The 17,930-nt window shown below is 44.9% G+C and overlaps 1 protein-coding gene across 1 annotated transcript in view; it reads right to left on the bottom strand.

Moving 5' to 3' along the window:
• Positions 1-402: 402 nt before the first annotated feature.
• Positions 403-17,930, bottom strand: part of LOC144826926 (uncharacterized) — a 120,728-nt gene continuing 103,200 nt past the window's right edge. The window contains exons 8-9 of the mRNA XM_078685385.1: positions 16,539-16,702; positions 403-718 (exon numbers count right to left, since the gene is read on the bottom strand). Of these exons, the coding sequence (XP_078541511.1) occupies positions 636-718; positions 16,539-16,702 (247 nt within the window). The 3' untranslated portion in view covers positions 403-635. The remainder of the gene's footprint in view (positions 719-16,538; positions 16,703-17,930) is intronic.

Genomic DNA, 17,930 nt, shown 5'->3' on the forward strand with positions numbered 1-17,930 from the left:
ACACCTCTTTTCGTACATGGCTCACACCACTCATGTTCTCACAGGTTGCACAGGGCACTTGCTGATGGAACACGTTGACAGGCGCCGCCGCCGTGACGTATGCTTGGCGGTCACTTCTCAGATTGGGGGCAGCCCCTCTGTCAGGACAATGGAGACAATTACTCTGCCACCCTGTTTTAATTTACGCCCCGAATTCTTCTTGCCTCTTAGTGTGAGGCCAGGGTTTTTGATCCTGTTGCTACCTTTATTGGGAACCAATCAGGACAAAGTATTTACTAACGCCTCTGAGGGAAAGATGTTGCTGTGTATGGTGGTTGGGTGGCTTAAGAGTTGCACTCAGCTTTAACATGCACATTTTGCCCTCCATCGTATTTTTGCTCGTGGAAACCATAATGAGAGTAATGAAGCTTACTGGTATTTTATTAACATACTACTATTCATAACACCACCACACAAAGAATTAAGACTTAAGGGACACTGCAAAGTACACACTAGAAGAGAATATTTCCACAGATGGTGTGAATCTAATATATGAATAGGTGAGCTGGACATGTGCAATATTCCAAAATATTTAAGCATTGTGAACAGTCGTCTCTTCTCTGTCTCTTCGAGGAGTACCAGGCACTGGCGCTTCCTCAGCGCTGGGATGTTTCTGTAAATTTAAACTTCTCAAAAATTTGTTCCAGTGCTGGATTGAGCTTTTTGGCTCGCATGATTCCTGAAAGAAAAAAAAACACACGTAATTGAAATGGATGACAATGTTGATGGTGGGGGTCTTCATACAGGGCTGGTCCCTGAGAAATACTGAAAAGCAGTGAATCTCACCCCCTAAACTCACTACATTACAGACCCAAAGCCCTCAGCAGCAAAACTGCTGAACTGTTTCATGAAACCACATCTTGTGGATGCCAGAGATGAGTTGGCCAAATATGGATGTAGATGAATTGTGTGAAGTGTTTGAAGCCCCAAAGCCCTCCCCTCCCAGGCACTCTCTCCTGATGTTTAGGTGAGAAAGAAGCCAAGGCAGCAGAACAAATGTACTGAGGCCATGGGACAATTGTGGGTGTCTGAAACTCTTCAGGGCAGTGGTAGGAGGGTGTGGAAACAGGAGGAGAGAATGTAGTGTCTTACAGTGTGGGGTGCAATGTCACAGCTCATTCATGGTGGGGAGAGGGAAGGAGGGGGGTGTTCATCAAATGATGAAGAGGAGAGCAGGTGGTTGGGATTGGTGAAGCTCATGGGAGGGGGGAATTCTACAGAAGTGTGGGTGCAGGACAAGGAGGATATAGCTATGGTAAGCAAAACTGGTCAACAAGAAGTAAGGATGTAGCCTGAGAGAGGGTGTGTCTCAGTGGAAGATGTGTTGAAAAATGCAAAACAAAGTGTTGGGCCCGGTAAAGTGGCAGCATCTGGGAATAGGGATGCACTGACCCCACAACAGAAACAGAGGAAGGAGGCAGAAAGCAATGGAAAAGGTAAACAATGGGGTATGAAATAGCCTTACGGGTTTGATAAGAAGCCTTTAGGGACACATTTGACGAATAAAAGAAAACATTGGAAGCGCAAATATGTAAATGTTTTTAAAATGCTGCACAGTGAGGTCTGGGTGACGGGGGGGGTGTTCTGAGGAGGTGGAATTGGCTAAGATGCTGGGCTTCAACTAAACTGGGGCCCAAAGTCCTCAGCTAAACCACATCGTTAAAAAAAAGAAATTGGTTTTGCTGCGTAAAATATGATGTCTTCGGATCATGGGTTTATTTTTGTGTCACCCGTACTATGCCCAGGTACACAAGTGGGGTACCGTTTGTATTGGGGGATGTGTGGGAATACGGAATAGTAATTACCAATGGGATTTCTTTGCATTTGTGTCTTCCAAATGTAGGCCAGTGTGCAAGAAAGAGGACATTTTACCTAATAACCTTCGAATCATGTTCATTTGGGTAACCACAAATTCAGAGGTGTTCAAATAACCCCTCAAATTCAGTATGTTGGATGCATTTCAGAAATGCATAGGTTTCCTTCATACCCATTTTTAATTCTTCCTTTCTTAGCATATGAATTGGAGCAGAAATCACTGTACGTGCATCTCAATTTTTGGCTGTGGGTGTCACATTTTTGAAGAACCTACAAACCTATATATATTGGCTTAACCAGAAGGGTCTATCAAACCTAATGCTGTATTGATTTTGTAAATTGGCTATCATGACAAGATGCTGCAGATGAGAATATTTTCACAAATGGCTTTTTTCCTACTCATGTTCATCATTTTTTATTTCAATAGTTTATTTGGCAAACCCTTGTGCGATCTCCACAAATGACCCCTTGCTGAATTTTGAAGGTTGTCCACTTTTCAGAAATGCATAGCTTTCTGCGTTCACCCATGAGTTTTACACTTGATTCAGCTAGAAACTGCAAGTAGGTTTGAACCATAAAAAGGAGAAGAAAATGGACTACCTCTTAGAAAAATAAACAACCTATGATAGAAAAAATGTTTCTTCATACAACTGTGCCTGTTTATGAAAGCTGCACAGATGCTGCTCCTAGCACAGCAAAGTTATAATTAACGCTCTTGTTAGAAGAAAACACATGCTTTCTTGCACAACACTTTGTTGAATGTTTCCCAAGAAAAACAAAATGTAGTTATATTTTGCATATTTCCTTGGTTCTTGCAAGGTGTATCATCAATCCAAAGGATGTTGAGTAAAAAGGACACAAATTTTGCATGGGCATCTGTTGGAAGGTGGGTTATTAGTAGTGTTAAATGTATATCTACCACGGACAATCAGTCCAATAACCCATTTGGGTGCTCAGAATGGGTCTTAGAAAATTATTCCCATGCTCAACACTTGGTAGCTTGGCTGGGAGCAGGCAGGCTTAACATAAGAGACAGAAATGTAAAGCATTTAAAAACACCAATTCATTATATAATTAAGACACAACACAAAATAAAAATCCAACATCAATTAAAAAAAGAATGAAATATTTGTTTCTTTAAAATGACACCAAAACAAGAAGGAACCCTGCACGGCTACACCAATTAGAAACTTTTCTGGAGCATGTTCTGCTAGGCTCCCTCGATCCTCAAGAGGCTGGAGTCAATTAGGGTTCGTCAGCTTCAATTTTCGCAAGATCCCGCTCAAACTTTGAATGTCGGACCACTGGATTTTTTCAGTGGGATGTCCTAACTGGGCCTCTTGGCTTGCAGTAGAGGGTAGACGGCTTTATGGTCCGGGTCGAGTCAGTCCACCTCTGGGGCTTTTTTCAAAAGTTGCTCCAAACTTCCAGGACTTCTTCCTGAAATTCCTCTGGGCGTTCCAAAGTCTAAAAAACGCAATCCATCAAAACCCTTGCAAATTCACTGGACACATTCCAAGCTGAGGACTGTTGGTGGTGATGATCCAGGTGAGCTCTGTTAACCTGTATCTTGAAGGGAGTCCCCTCTTGAGTCCTTTAGAAGCAAGGTACAAACAAAGGGCTGTTGTTCCAGATTGTGCAGCAGACACAGTCAGTCGGAGTTCAAGGCCTGGTAGGACAAATCCAGTCTCTGCATGGACCCTTCTTCAGCAGATTTGAGTAGCTCTGCTCCTCTCTGTTATTTATTCAGTGTTCTCTGGGGTCAAGCAGGAGGGCACTCTTACTTAATGAGGTGCAGGGAAACAACCTAGAGTACTATCACTTTCTCCAAAGTGTGGCATAATGGTCTCACAGAAAGCACTATTTTTCCAAAATGCAATATGGCTGAAGTCTCAGCAGAGGAGCATGATCGAATTAAACCAACCTCCATTGTGGCTCATTTCCATAGTTCTGTTCCCCCTAAAATGTGCAAATTCCTTTATTAAACCTGCCATCTGGCTGGGTCAGAGGTTGAGGGAGGTAGATGGACCTGGTCTGTCTGCCTGTCCTATTCTTCCTTTAAAGAATACATTTTTTGACCCCTCCCCCTGCTCTGGCATTCCTGTGGAGGAGACCTCATGCTAACAGATAGCCCCTCTTCAGGGTGAGACACTTATCACTTAATCAAAAGGCCTGGCTAAGCCTGTTAACTCTGAACAATCAGAAGTGACCTCAGGAAGGCTGAATTCTGTCTTACACACCTACTTTTGTGAACACTTTATGATAAATTCAACTATAACATATTGTTGGTTTATCAATGCCATTCTCATAAGTTCTTGAATGATATTTGTCTTTGTTTGTGATCAATAAATATGAGCTCATAAACTATTGCCATGTTATCCTTTGGGGATGAGGATCCACAATGGGGAAAATCAACTGTGCCATTTCTCCAACACTAGGGCCTATAAACAATCTTTTATAATGACCCTGCTTATAGTTACCTGACCCCCCACCCCTTGGACACCTAGGAGAAAATCTGGGGGTGCCAAATATGCAAAAATATTGTAAATTAAATTGTAAAAGCCTTTTCCACCAAAGTCAAGTTTGGGCACAATTTTCCAAAAGCAGTGCTGCAACAGCAGGTTGTTTTTAAACTGACCTAAGGCTCTCAGCAGTGCCCTCTTGCAAGTGCAAAAAGGCTGCCGGCTTCTAAAGTACCATGCCCTATTATATACCAGGAACTTAAAGGTTGTTTCCAGCCCCCTGCCCTATTATGTACTAGTGACTTGTAAGTCATGCCAATTATAGGTGTTCCCTAAACCATAGTGTACCCTAATGTATGAAGGTGTTTTCATTATATTTGCATTGTGTTTTTACTATGGCACTGGCACTGGAAGAGAGATCGGGGACAGTCAGTCAGATACCACCAGTACCAGTCAGCAAAAAATGGGGCTGCACAGGGCACACAGGATGACTTTTCAACAGTACCTTATGTAGAAAAAATGTGATCAAGATGTAAGAGCAAAGAACCACAAATAACAAAAATCAGGTCTCAGTGCTGGTGGTGGAACATCCTCAGTAAATAATGGGGTTAAGGTACAACCGTCTGTAAATCAGGCTAGCGAAACATCAGTTTGACCGCCAGGGCACTCTGTTCCAAACTCTTAAACTGCCTCTAGGTCTGATTTTTGTTTTCTTCCTTTACAGCTGAATAACGTTTAACTTCTAGACATGCATTTTGTTGATCACCATTGCCCTTAAACACAACTTTTTTATGTACAAAACATCGGTCTTTCATCAGGTACAGGGCACCAGCCGTGGCAGCACTTTTGCGCTGAGCTTGACAGGCCTGTACATGGCCAGGAATATATTTTCCGATGACAACCTAAACAAGGACAACCTTATTACAGGCAAAAGGTACATAGACAATGTCTTGGTAGTGTGGAGAGGACTCCTTCTTGGAGTGGATCAATGGACTCAATCAACACCTCTGGTTCACTGGTACCATTAGTGAGTATACCATCCCATTCTTGGACCTCAAGATCATCCTTGATGAGGGCATACTCAGGACGACACTGCACAGGAAAACCACTGATTGCAACAGTCTGCTAGACTTCCGGAGCCATCATCCCAAGGCCTTATGTGAAAATCTCCCATATGGCCATTTCCTACGGATATGACATAACTGCCCCACCACCCAGGACTTTGAAACAGAGACTGAACACCTTGAGGAGAAACTCCTGGAAAGACACCACCCGGCGAGAGTGGTAAAAAAGGCGAGGAAACATGCAAGGAATAACAACAGACAGGCCCTTCTCGAAACCAAAGAGAAAGAATCAAGCAAAATCCTCACATGTGTCACCACCTTCACTCCTTTATCGAACAAAGTGAAGAACATTATCAGACGGAACTGGAAAACCTTGAATGCTGATGCACTGAGTCTTGAAAAATCATGCTTTGCATTTAAGAGGACGTTCAACCTTTGGGATACCCTGGTTAATCCACACCCACTGAACAAAAGGAGGAGCGCTCAGAATTCCACACTCGGGAACCTACCACCAGTTTCAGGGTACCATCCATGTGGCAATTGTAATGCTTGTCCCACCACAACCCAGACGAAGACACTAACCCTGGGCGATTTCACGTGGGAACAACAGGGGCACACCAATTGCAATACCAAGAACTGAGTATACCTCATCACATGCCCATGTGGGTTGAGATACATCAGCATGACGTCCCGCCCAGTCAGGATACAAATAAGCGAGCACAAGAGTACCATACGACGGGGAAGGACAGCCCCAAATTGATCAACCACTATCTAGAGGTGGGTCACAACTGTGACCAACTGGCATGGACAGTCCTGGAAGCAAGACCCACCTGGAACACACAGGCCCTCCTATGCCAGGAATAATGGTGGGTGTTTCGCTTACAGACACATATCCATGGACTAAATGATGAAATACCATGGGTGGAACTATAGACTTGGATCCCACACTGGGGACACCAGCAACAAACAATATGACGTCTGCCACTATGCGACCAGCGGCAGCTCAATCAACCCTGAGCCCCCAAACACATCTCTCTCCCCTCCCACCTCCCCCTCCCTCTCCTCCCCCTCCCCATCCACAGTTTGGGCCCTGGCTTTCATTTGATTACACTTGTTTTCGGAAACTAGACATTGACCCACCTGGGGGTGGGTGATACATCACGGCATATGTACATCCCGAACAGTCCCACACTGAATTCTAATTGAGCATACTATCAGTGCCTTCATCTGTCATGAGATTGAGGCATCACCGAGACACGAGTGCACTGTTTCAAATCTCTGGGATTCTATGCACACTCCCCACATTGGGTTTATCATGGTTAGGCCACCCTGGACTTCTGTGCTTTAGAGTAACGCATACCACCTTCAAGGGAGCCAAAACAACATCATTAGACATGCTAACTGACACAGGCCGTTCATCGGTTGTCGAACTTTATCACTATATAATATCTAATTGGCCACAGTGTTTTTAATCTGACCACCTAACCCAGGGCCACTACTCCACTAACACACGCACTGCAGTGGCCCCTTCCTAGCGCATGTGCACCTCCGCCTTCAGACTCTCTCCCTTACACATGTGCAATAAGCTTAAACGGGTGACTAGGCACAACACGTATGCCACAGAGGAAGAAAGAGATGCCTTCCTCTACAGCCTGGTTTCTTATCAATTCTAGGCGAAGGCTCCAAATATCCTCACTACAGGCAGCTGCTGGTAGAGGGTAGGTGCACATGAGCCAGCACCCAAGGCAACCATGAGTAAAAACCACTGTGATGGTGGGGACATGCGCTAACCATGTAGTGTGTATTAGACTTATGACAGCGTCCCCGCATTGCCGGAGCCTGTCTTCATTATAACTCTGACCGCTTTCGCTTTTTTTCTCCCCCATATATAGTAAATAGGGTGCGGGCATCCAGCGGTGATTAGCCGTGGAACACTTCTCCCCTGCTTTGTGAGGGTAAGCAGGGCACAGCCCTTACTTTTAAATCCAGCAGAGATGCTTTGTGTATGTATTTACCAAGTCTCGCCAGCACCTCCTGGGTAGTTTTGGTTTAATGCGTGATGCAGTGACGTTACCGCATGGCTAGCGCCACCCGCTTTGTGAGGGGTTCAACACCAGTTACCGCTCCAAGCTGGGTGCGCACCAGGCGGCGCGCGTCACTTATCTTGCTGTACCCTGGTTTCCAGGAGGGATTATGCCCACAGCAACAACTACCGGTGGGCTGGCGGTATACCATGGTTGCCGTGGTCACGATCTGTAACGCCTGTACATGACACAGCGCTACCTTGTCTCCCTGCCGACACCACTTGATGTTGATAGTAACTATGTCTGACCATCTTTGTTCTTTCAAATGTTCGTCTGCTTTTGGTCTGGTCACGATGTCAGTGACGCAACCTTACAGTTAGTGCAAAGATTTAACACACACATTTGGCATAAGGCGCCTGACGCATGGGCTTTTTTTATTTCCCTTCCGCTCTCCCCCTTTTTTTTCATCCCAAGTGTGTACCTTTTCGTGCTTGGGCATATCAACAAACTGAGATTGCAGACCACATTTTAGGGACACTTACCCTGCGGTCTACCCCAAGCCACCTCACAATTGTGTGGGTTACCACCCTGGAACCCCTCCTTTTCTGTCGTGCACATTCACCACATTAGTTAGATCCTGAAGAAACGCCACTGATCATTTGGACAATTAAGGCGTGAAACATTTCAACCTTGTGTTAAGTTACACGGGCACATTAGGCCTCATTGTAACTCATCAACCTTCTGGTTTTTTAACCTATCAGGCGTACCGCACTAGGTAATTGTATCTACTCTTGCACGCACCTCACTACTTTCTCACTGGATCCACCCCACACACCCACACTCACCAAACAGCTTTTATCTTAAAAGATCTCCATCAAAGAGACCCTTCGGGGCCCCGTCGAGCATTGCCGCACCCGTCCGACGGGGAGCAAAGGCCTGATGATGAAGCATATCATCCTTCGGGGTGTGTGAGGGCAACTAAGAGGCAAGACTTGGCCCTTCCCTTTGGGATTAGATCCTTGATACTGGGGATGAACCACTGCCTCTCTCTTTTTCACCCTCCTCTTCTAGATCTTTCCTACTTTATACCGTTCCTCTTTTTTCAGTCTGGGTGACACTTTGCACCCTCTACTTGGAACAGTGTCTCTTGTGATTTTGCTATCATTTGTGAAGCATGGACACTATACTGAAAAGAGCTCCTGATCACCCCTCCTTCTTTTGACACACTAAGGGACAATATCTCCAATATCTGCAAGTTAAATTGATCCTTGTCAAAAAGACCAGTATCTGTACCTTGAGGGTGCACCTGACTGCCGGGTGTGGGGGGAGCCGATGCCTTACAAAGAGCAATGGTTGTGTAATGATAAGGGAAACTCATACTGCACTCCATGTCTACACGTGTCATTGAATTGGATTATATGAATGTATGCTGCAATGCCTGAGGGTTTGGTTGAGAATGCTTTTTTCACTATGTTCTCCTAGTTGTGATATATACACAATAAAAAGAATTTACAAAAAAAGAAAATAAATGCAAATCTGTGCAAAACATTTTTGATAGATTCTCTTTCCAGCGCAAAACTTGTTTTGAGCTGTTGAGCTGGAAAGTTGCCTAAAGGTAAGGAAAACAGCGCATAGCACTGCTGTGCATTACCCTGCATCAGAGGAGTGTTGCAAAGATGGTAAATGGGTGTTCCTGTACTACCAGATATGCTTTTTTATGCAAACCCCTATCTACTAACAATAGCAAACACGGTTTTGCACCAAGCAGGACTTTCAAGCAGGATTTAAAAGGAGAAATGCCTTTCCTTCTCCTTTCTTTTCTGACTTTGTATTTGTGCTGCACTTTACAGCACACATACAAAGTAGAACAAGTACTTACAGTTTGACCAGGCATAGTGTATTGTACTGGAAGGGTACCTTATGCTAGGTTCACACAGACGCTGCTGCACTTTGGACAAAAGGTGTGTGCGTGGCTGATTGTGCACCAACGCTAGGGAGACAGGAGGAGAGAGCCATATCTCTCTATAAGAGGAGTTTTACTCCTCTTCATCATGTAGCACAGCACAGCAACTTAGGGTGCTGTGTTGTGTGACCGGGTTGTAAATCTGTCCCTATGTTGTTAACAGAGGTGTGTCAAGTATGGGTGTGTGGATGTGAGTATTGCACATCTTCTGTGTGTCTTTGCCGGTCAGTGTTAGCCAACAGCCAGTACATCATCCATACCCATCTATCCTCGGGCACTACAGTCTTATTCCTTGTAGCAGTACCATGATGAAGATTCTACTGGGCTGTGGCTGGGGCTGTAAATTTGATATTTATATCAGTGTTGCCATCCCAGGTAGGCAGAATTCCTGCCACAGATATTTTGAAACTCAACTCTGAAAGCAAAAGTCTAAAAAGGAGGTCCTTGGCAATAGAGTGGGTTTGCAGCAGAATCTGGTTCCTTTTGTTATAGGGACATTACAAGAGTTGTATTTTTTACCTTCAATCAACAGAACTAGTTTGATGGTCTTCATAAGTGTTTAACATCTGCATACGGCAATCTAGCAAATCTTGTCTATTAATGCCATTGCTTCCATGCACTGACTGCTAACCATTTTGCTTGCAGCTGATTTCACCTCTTCTGGGTCGGGTGGTCAGACAGTAAGATTCCAACAGCTGAGAGTCTCAGGCCCACTGATTCTTGGAGCATTGACACTGTAAGATACTGCCTTACTCTACAGTGTACTAAAATGAAGTACACTAGGAGGCACATTACGCTGTTGGGCAGAAAGTCACCTCCCGACAGTAGGAATCTCCTTGACTGTGTCGGAACCCTTCTGACGGACTTGGTTGGTTCACATTCTGACCGACCGATTACGATGTTCGCGGTTGGAACATCAACCGGTCGGTCATTCCGAATCAGTTCCGACTTGCTCTTGGAGTATTCATGTCGGTCAGAACCTCATTGTGCATCTCTATGGACAGTGTTTCTGTTCGACCAACCACGATGTATATTTCCAATAGCCTTTCCGAGTAGGCCTGTCTGACACAAAAAGGCTTTCAAAAAGGGACTTTGGGGGCCCCAAGCAGGGCCCCCTTGCCTCCATAGTCTATGCGTGTTGGCCGAGAGGGTACCTAAGGGCCTCCTGTAAAATCCTGCAATGTGTGTCAGGCACTGTGGGGAGCCTGCGGCAGGGTGCAGGTTTTTCTGCAATCACCCCATTTCCCCCATAGGAGCCTGTGTTGTCGGGCGGAGCACAACCTCCCATAGGAAACAGTGTGACTCCAACGGAACAGTGTTCGGTCACATCATAATCGGTCAGGTGGAACTGCCGACCGTGAGTCGGTTGGTCGGACATGATTCCGAGACGGCGAATGGCAGGAAGTTTCCACCCAACATCGTAATGGGCCCCTATGTCGAGAGGGCAAGAAATCTCCAGAGAAAGATAGGGCAACAAGTAGATAATTCTAACTCTCTTTTTGTGGTACCATGGGCGAGCAGTTAGGCTTAACAGAGGAAAGTGTCAAGCATTTGTTGTACACACAGAGGCAATAAATAAGACACACACACCAGAAGAAGTTGAGACCAATGTTGTATAGAAATAGCAAGTATCTTCATTTATGTTTCGAGAAGCAAAACATCAAATAGGAAATATACTTTGGACATTTTCAATATTTGAATAAATACTTTATATATTTGTGCTTATTGAAGTGAATACAGTGCAGTTCAAAGTATGCAGTTCTTTCAGCATCTAGGCACTCGGCCGTTGATACTATCAAATTATTACCTTGCGGTCGGCGCGTACAGCAATCAAAGTGTATAGCTAGAATGAAGTTCAGTAGACTGCCAACACCGTTACCGTCGCAGTCGAAGACAGCAGGTCACTGGAAGTGAATGGATTCAAAACACCGCCAACCCAGTAGTTGCTGGAGGATGGGGTGGATTGGAATAGCGAGAGACCGCAGACTAAGTTACCATTGCGGTCATGCGAAGGAGGACACTGCTGAGGAATTATGGTTGACAATGGTACAGTGGAAGGTCAGAGGTTGTTTAAACTGGTGGGATCAAGGTCTTTGGGTGCCCAGGACTCCGCTACAGAAGGCAGACAAGTTGTACATGGATCAGGAGTACCCAAGGTCGTGGGTGCTGGTATCGGAGATCCCTGGCAGCGGAGTAGATTGCTTCCTCAACCAGGAGAGTGGCCTTTAGGAGAGCCGCACAGCAGCCCAAATAGGAGCACAACATTGCCCTATAAGGACATTGCCACATTATTTAGAGCCTACCACAGCTACTCTTCCATGTTTATTCTGCAGGACATTGTTAGATTGGTGAGAGCCTTCCACAGCTGCTCCTTGATTTTTCAAGGAACTAGTAAGGGGATTTTGGCCCCTTGCAAGTCCATAACAGAAGTTGCCTTAATCAGCCAGGCAAAATTACTTTTTACAACTCCTGAGTGCGTCCCCACCATGCGGACCTGACTCCCTACATAACCAGCCAGCAAAGCACATTTCAGGCCTGATGAGACTCTTGTATTATATGTTAAGGGTTGAAACACTGTCGACACATGTACAAAGACAGACTGGTTTCTATAACTGTAATACAATGATTAATTCCCAGTGTCCTTGATTGTATTGAATATTAGCAGATGGCTTTATATATATAGCAACCAATATATAGTGGATGTTCACATTCTTCCTCACTGTTTTTCTTCATTTCGGTTTTGGTTTTTCTTCGCACCTGGGGTCTATTCGTTCTTACTTTCTTTTTTGAGAAACACTCAAAAATTGTTTTCTGAAGAATTTTTGAAAATACATAAAGTGTTGTCTAATAAAACTCAGCAGTGCTGAACTGTAGGTATTCATAAATGCTGGGTGTGCTTCAATATTTTCCACTATTCTCTACTAAAAACATTGTTGATTGGATTAAAATGTTGATAAAAAGATTAACTCAACACAGAAAGGTCTGTGCAACTAAAACGTTTTTAGAAATGAGTTCCATGTGAACGCTTGTTTCAAGGATCACAGCTGTGATGCAGGACAGACTGTCATGGAAGAGGTGGTCATGTGAACAGTGCTGCTTTACACTGTTGACGCCAGTGGCAGGAGAGTACAGGCTCTCAGCAACAGGGCTTTCTCCAGCATCGTTTGTTGTGCTGAGAGGATCTCTTGAGTTGATGGAGGCATGTAAGGGTTGGTTCCACCGGACTGGTGAACCAACAGGCCTGGGATGCTGCAATGTTTCTTTCAGTGGTGAGTCGTGTCGACATGGATTGTACCAGTCCTCAACCATGGTGGTATCTTTACTGGTGGATGCTGGGGACTAAAGCCTCTAGCTCAAAGCTAGGTCCTTGGCAATTTGCAGAAGACTGGTGGGCTCCGACGGTTCTTGGAAGCCTCGTAGGTTTTAGGAGAAACAGCAGGTTGCAAAGGTTGAGTCCTTGCCAGGGGTTTGTGCCAGTTTCTTCTGCATTGCATCTTCAGTTCTTGAACTGCAGTGGTCTTCCATTGTCTTCTTGTGTCTGTCAAATGTGGAGTCAGGTCATCCTCCTTATGCTCACTCCATGTGGAAAGTGGACATACCTTGACTCCTAATAGGCTACTAGCCCCATCCTAAAGATAGTGGATAGTGAAAAACGGGGTTTGCCTCACCTAAGGGGTAGTACAGAGTGCAGGCAGACCCATCTTCTACTTTACCAAATGTTCCTGCCAATCCTCCTACCAAAAGTGGGGCAATACTGGGGGTGTCACCATCTGCTTCTAACAGAAGAGAATGGGGGCATGGTTCAAAGGCAGCAGGTCCTTTGAAACTCCTGCTTCTGCCAAAGTACATGCTGGAGAGGGTAAGGTGTGACCCCCTCCACCTCTGCTCTCTACCCAGGGGTCCAGAAACATGTCTGGTGATGCAGACTGGCTACCACTAGAAAGAGACAACACCAGAGTTTGCAGGTTTCAGGGGACCCTCTAGCAGTGGCTCTTGTGTGAGTGTATTAATAATAAATCTGTGCTGATGCCAGTATTGGATTTAGGACAAGATCTTAGAAATCAGGGAAGCCATCATGGAGCTAAGAAACTTGTGTTGATGAGTATCCAGCCCATGTAGTCTTAATGGCTTCCCTGCTCACTCACAAAACCCAGAATGTACTAGATATCTGCTCATGCTGATAGGCCCTCACATAGGGTATAGTGTACCTAGCCTTAGGTAAGCCACACCTACTGAAGGCCTTCAGCCCTATGTCTTATGCAATGTGAGGGTGACATGGCACACAGAGCTGTGTCATGTTGACTCTTTGGTTTGTCCTGCACCTGTACGGGCGGCCTGCAATAGCATCACTGCCTAGTCTGGGTGAGGGATCCTAGGGGAACTTCTTCTGTCACCATGCCCTGGGGACCAGATGTACAATGTACTGGGACTTACAGGGGCACCGTAGTTGTGCTAATTGGGTTACAATTTTAGGAAAGTAGAAAAGGCACTGGTTAGTAGGGACCCAGTGTGCTTACAGTTGAAATTGCATTAGGCAAAAAGTGGGGGCTAACTATATAAAGAGGCACTTTGCTACAGACACTCTTTCCATTTATGACCATACCTTACCATCTACTGAGGTATTTATTTTTAGCAGTTTCAGCTGACGTCTGACATAAAGTGATCAACCTAAACAAGAGCTTGCAAGACTATTACAGAGAGCGCTGTCTTTGGCTCCGACCACGTTTGTAGCCAGGATTACATGTTTTAATTGGGCAGAAGTTGTCTTCTTCCAAAGAAAAACTGCTTCTCCCCCATGCAGCTTTGAATATTTTGTTTATTTATTCAGGTGCCTCAACAAGCAACTATATGGCTGCCTGAGCTTCAACTTTCAGGTGCACACACATGACATCACACATGACATTGTATTGCGGTTAGTGTCTGCTATGTAAATCATTTATTCTTTTTTCCCTGGTAGACGTACAGCTGGAAGGAGGGCAGTAGTGTATTGTAGGCCTTGTACCCTTCCCTTCCATCAATAACTTTGGACTTCAGAATGCAGTTTGGTGTTTGAGAGCAATATGCGATGCCCAGGGCTACAGGGATCTAGACGGACTTGGCTTGGCAGCTCAGTCGTCACCTGACCTCATGTCATCAACATAAATGCTTTTAGAGTGCTACTGAGAGGGGCTTAGACTCCAAGTACAGATTTTGATTTGTTCAGGTAAAACTCGTGTCCAAAAGGAAGGAGTTTTTGGACTTAATACAGCCTCCCCTTGCAAGAAAACTCTATACACAATTAAGACATGGATGCCTACCTATTGGGGCTTTCACTTGTAAATGGGACGGACGAAAGGAAGGAACTTGCCCAGTTTGTAACAATATTAAAGAGGATGTATTTCACATTTTATTCTTCTGCCCAGCTTATAGTATAATACGGAGATGCTGGCTGGTACCATTATGCAGAAGTCTTGGCCTAAGGCAATGTGTACAAGCTGCTAGATTTTTAAGATATGACACCTCCCCTTTTATTGTGTTTGCGGTTTAACGGTTTTTACACGGTATGTGGCGCAGAAGGCTCACTTTAATGAATTGTGATAAATTGTGATTAATTGTGATGTCTGCAACCTTTCCCTTGATAACTTACTGTTTAATAATTTTTAAACCATGTACTTTTCATTATTTATTTATTTTATCCTGTGTATGTACACATTTTATTTGTGCTTTTATGGTCTATGACCGCAATAAAGTTATCAATGAGGATGATGATAATTTGATGTGGGTCACATGCATGTGAGTCCACTAAAACATTTACCTGTGTTTCACTTTTTGGTTATGGCAAAGCTCCTACAGCAGGACTGAGCTGGTCCTGGTGGCAAACCAAGGATCGGGCCTATAGAGCTGATCGGTTGATTACGAAAGGCTTTGATAAAATCACTATTGTGCACTGTAATATTTGTTGCTAGTTGTCTACAGGACCCTGTTATAAAAATCATGAAATACAATGTACAGCTATATAAGTAACTGAAATGTGTCAGTTAAACTGTGTTTTTTTATATCTCTTAAAAATTAAGCGAAAAATTCGGTAATTTTTTTAAAGTGTTTTTGTCTTAAATGTAATTTAAATCTGTTTAGTATTTTTTTTTAGGAGCGGGATCGTGGGTTTATAGCAGTTCAGTTGGGAGTAATTTAAATGATATTAGAACATTGGGATGTTGGGAGCTCCATTGAAAACAATGGAGTGCTCTGGGCTTATAATGGCTGGTATAAGCCTGGAGCACCAACATTCCAACATTCCAACATTCCAATGTTTCTTTGTTCACAGCTCTGGCTGTGAACAGAGGCTTCAGGGAGCCTGAGGAGATTCCAATCCCCTCACGCTCCCATAAGGCTTTGTTCATTTTTGTTATAACATTCTGTCCTCTAGTGACATAATGTTCTAATAGCCTTATAGCCCTTCGTAGATGGGCTATACCGCTATTAAAGTCCCTCTCCCTTGTTAAAGGCCCTCGCCTTCGGCTCGGGGCCTTTAACGCTGGAGAGGGCCTTTAATAGCCGGTATAGCCCTCCTCGGCGGGCTATAAGGCTATATTGTAAATTAATTGTATAGTATTAAATTCAATATTACTTTTAGAATTAGGATTATAGATTTTTTTAAAGTTGTACAAGCAGGATGTGTGCTTTATAGGGGTTATGGGTGGGGAGTAAATAAAAAAAGAAAATGCCTTCCCACCTACGAACTCCAGATGCCACAAAAGCTGATTAGCCAGCTGTACGAATAGACCTCACATAACATAACCTATATATTCTACTGCAGTGATGTTCACTCAGAGTATGATGTGAACAGTGTAAAAAAAAAAGGATTGCACCAGCGGGTGCTCTGTTTAAACAAGGTGAGGGGAAAAACAAAATACTTTTGGAGGGGCATTCACTTACTAATAATTCTGGGTCCTCACTTGCTAATTGAAGAACTAATGACGAGGCGGATTCTCAGTGTGGCTCAGACCAGTGCAGTCTGAAACAAAGTGCAATCTGTAAAATCAATACTCCAACAAGCTGGAGATGTGCTTTTTGGAGGGTTTTATAAAGTGTCAATACCTTTTTGGCCACTTTATGACCAAGTCAAATGAGGGATTGTGTATGTAACACTGAAAGTGGTGTAAGTGTGCAAGCGGAGGAAGTTGTGTCTTACCATCTTGGAAAGTGCCCTCATTCCTCAGGTTACTCAGCACAGCTGCTTTCTGTGTGTCCTCTTTGAAATTCTTGTCTACCTCCTCACTGTAGGCTCTCCCCTTGCTTATCCATGAAACCACATTAGAAATACTTTGTTCATCCAGTTTTTCAGGGTGACGCATTCTAGAGGAAACAAAGATTGTTCAGAAGAGTGGCAGAAGGCATCAAGCATACAAGACTTCAGGCTAGAATCCATGCATCTACTTTTCAAACATGTACACAAGTCCATTCTCCTCCTAGTGTGTGGAGGGGAAGAGATGAATCTAGATACACAGGGCTGAGAGGAGTGAACATGGGGGAGGCCTTAGATAAAGACAGAGAGGCCAGGGTTAAAATGATAATAAGTGTTAAATATTAGGGTGTAAGGAAACAACAGCCAATGGTTAAAATGGGGATCACTGGGAGATAATTGAGTGTGAGGAGATAGAGGGGACAGGGTTAAAATGAGGATCACTGGGCAATACTAGTGTATAAGGAGAGCGACAGGGTTAAAATGAGGATCGCTGGGCAATACTAGTGTATAAGGAGAGAGCGACAGGGTTAAAATGAGGATTGCTGGGCAATACTAGTGTATAAGGAGAGAGCGACAGGGTTAAAATGAGGATTGCTGGGCAATACTAGTGTATAAGGAGAGAGCAACAGGGTTAAAATGAGGATTGCTGGGCAATATTAGGGTCTAAGGAGGCAGAGGGGCCAGGGTGGAAATGACGATCATTGTGAGATATTAGGGTGAAAATAGACAAAGGCCGCTCGCAAAGAGGTTTGAAGTTTCCTGGTGCCCAGAACTCTGTTACTCGCTGCAGGAGCAGCTCATTTCCATACCTGCCGCTTTCCAGGACATTCCACCGACGCTAGGAGCAGCGCGAGAGTGAGGCCGCAGAGGAGGTGAGAGGTGCGGCCCCGGGACTGCGAGGACCAGCAAGCAACATCAACAGCTGGTCCTCTTCCCGAGGGAGCCGCGCCCCCTCCCAGTGCCACGCCCCCTGCATCGTCCATAACCTCTCGCGGCCCCCGCTTCGCGGGTGCCGCTCGCAAAGAGGTTTGAAGTTTCCTGGTGCCCAGAACTCTGTTACTCGCTGCAGGAGCAGCTCATTTCCATACCTGCCGCTTTCCAGGACATTCCACCGACGCTAGGAGCAGCGCGAGAGTGAGGCCGCAGAGGAGGTGAGAGGTGCGGCCCCGGGACTGCGAGGACCAGCAAGCAACATCAACAGCTGGTCCTCTTCCCGAGGGAGCCGCGCCCCCTCCCAGTGCCACGCCCCCCCTCAACCTCACAGCTATAAAAGAAAGATCGCCTTACGCAACGCGGGACGCGCGCGGGTCGCAGCCCGGGTGAAGCCCGGGCCAAGGG

The sequence above is a fragment of the Lissotriton helveticus genome, chromosome 4_1 (assembly GCF_964261635.1).
Source record: "Lissotriton helveticus chromosome 4_1, aLisHel1.1, whole genome shotgun sequence".
Classification (NCBI taxonomy): Eukaryota; Metazoa; Chordata; class Amphibia; order Caudata; family Salamandridae; genus Lissotriton; species Lissotriton helveticus.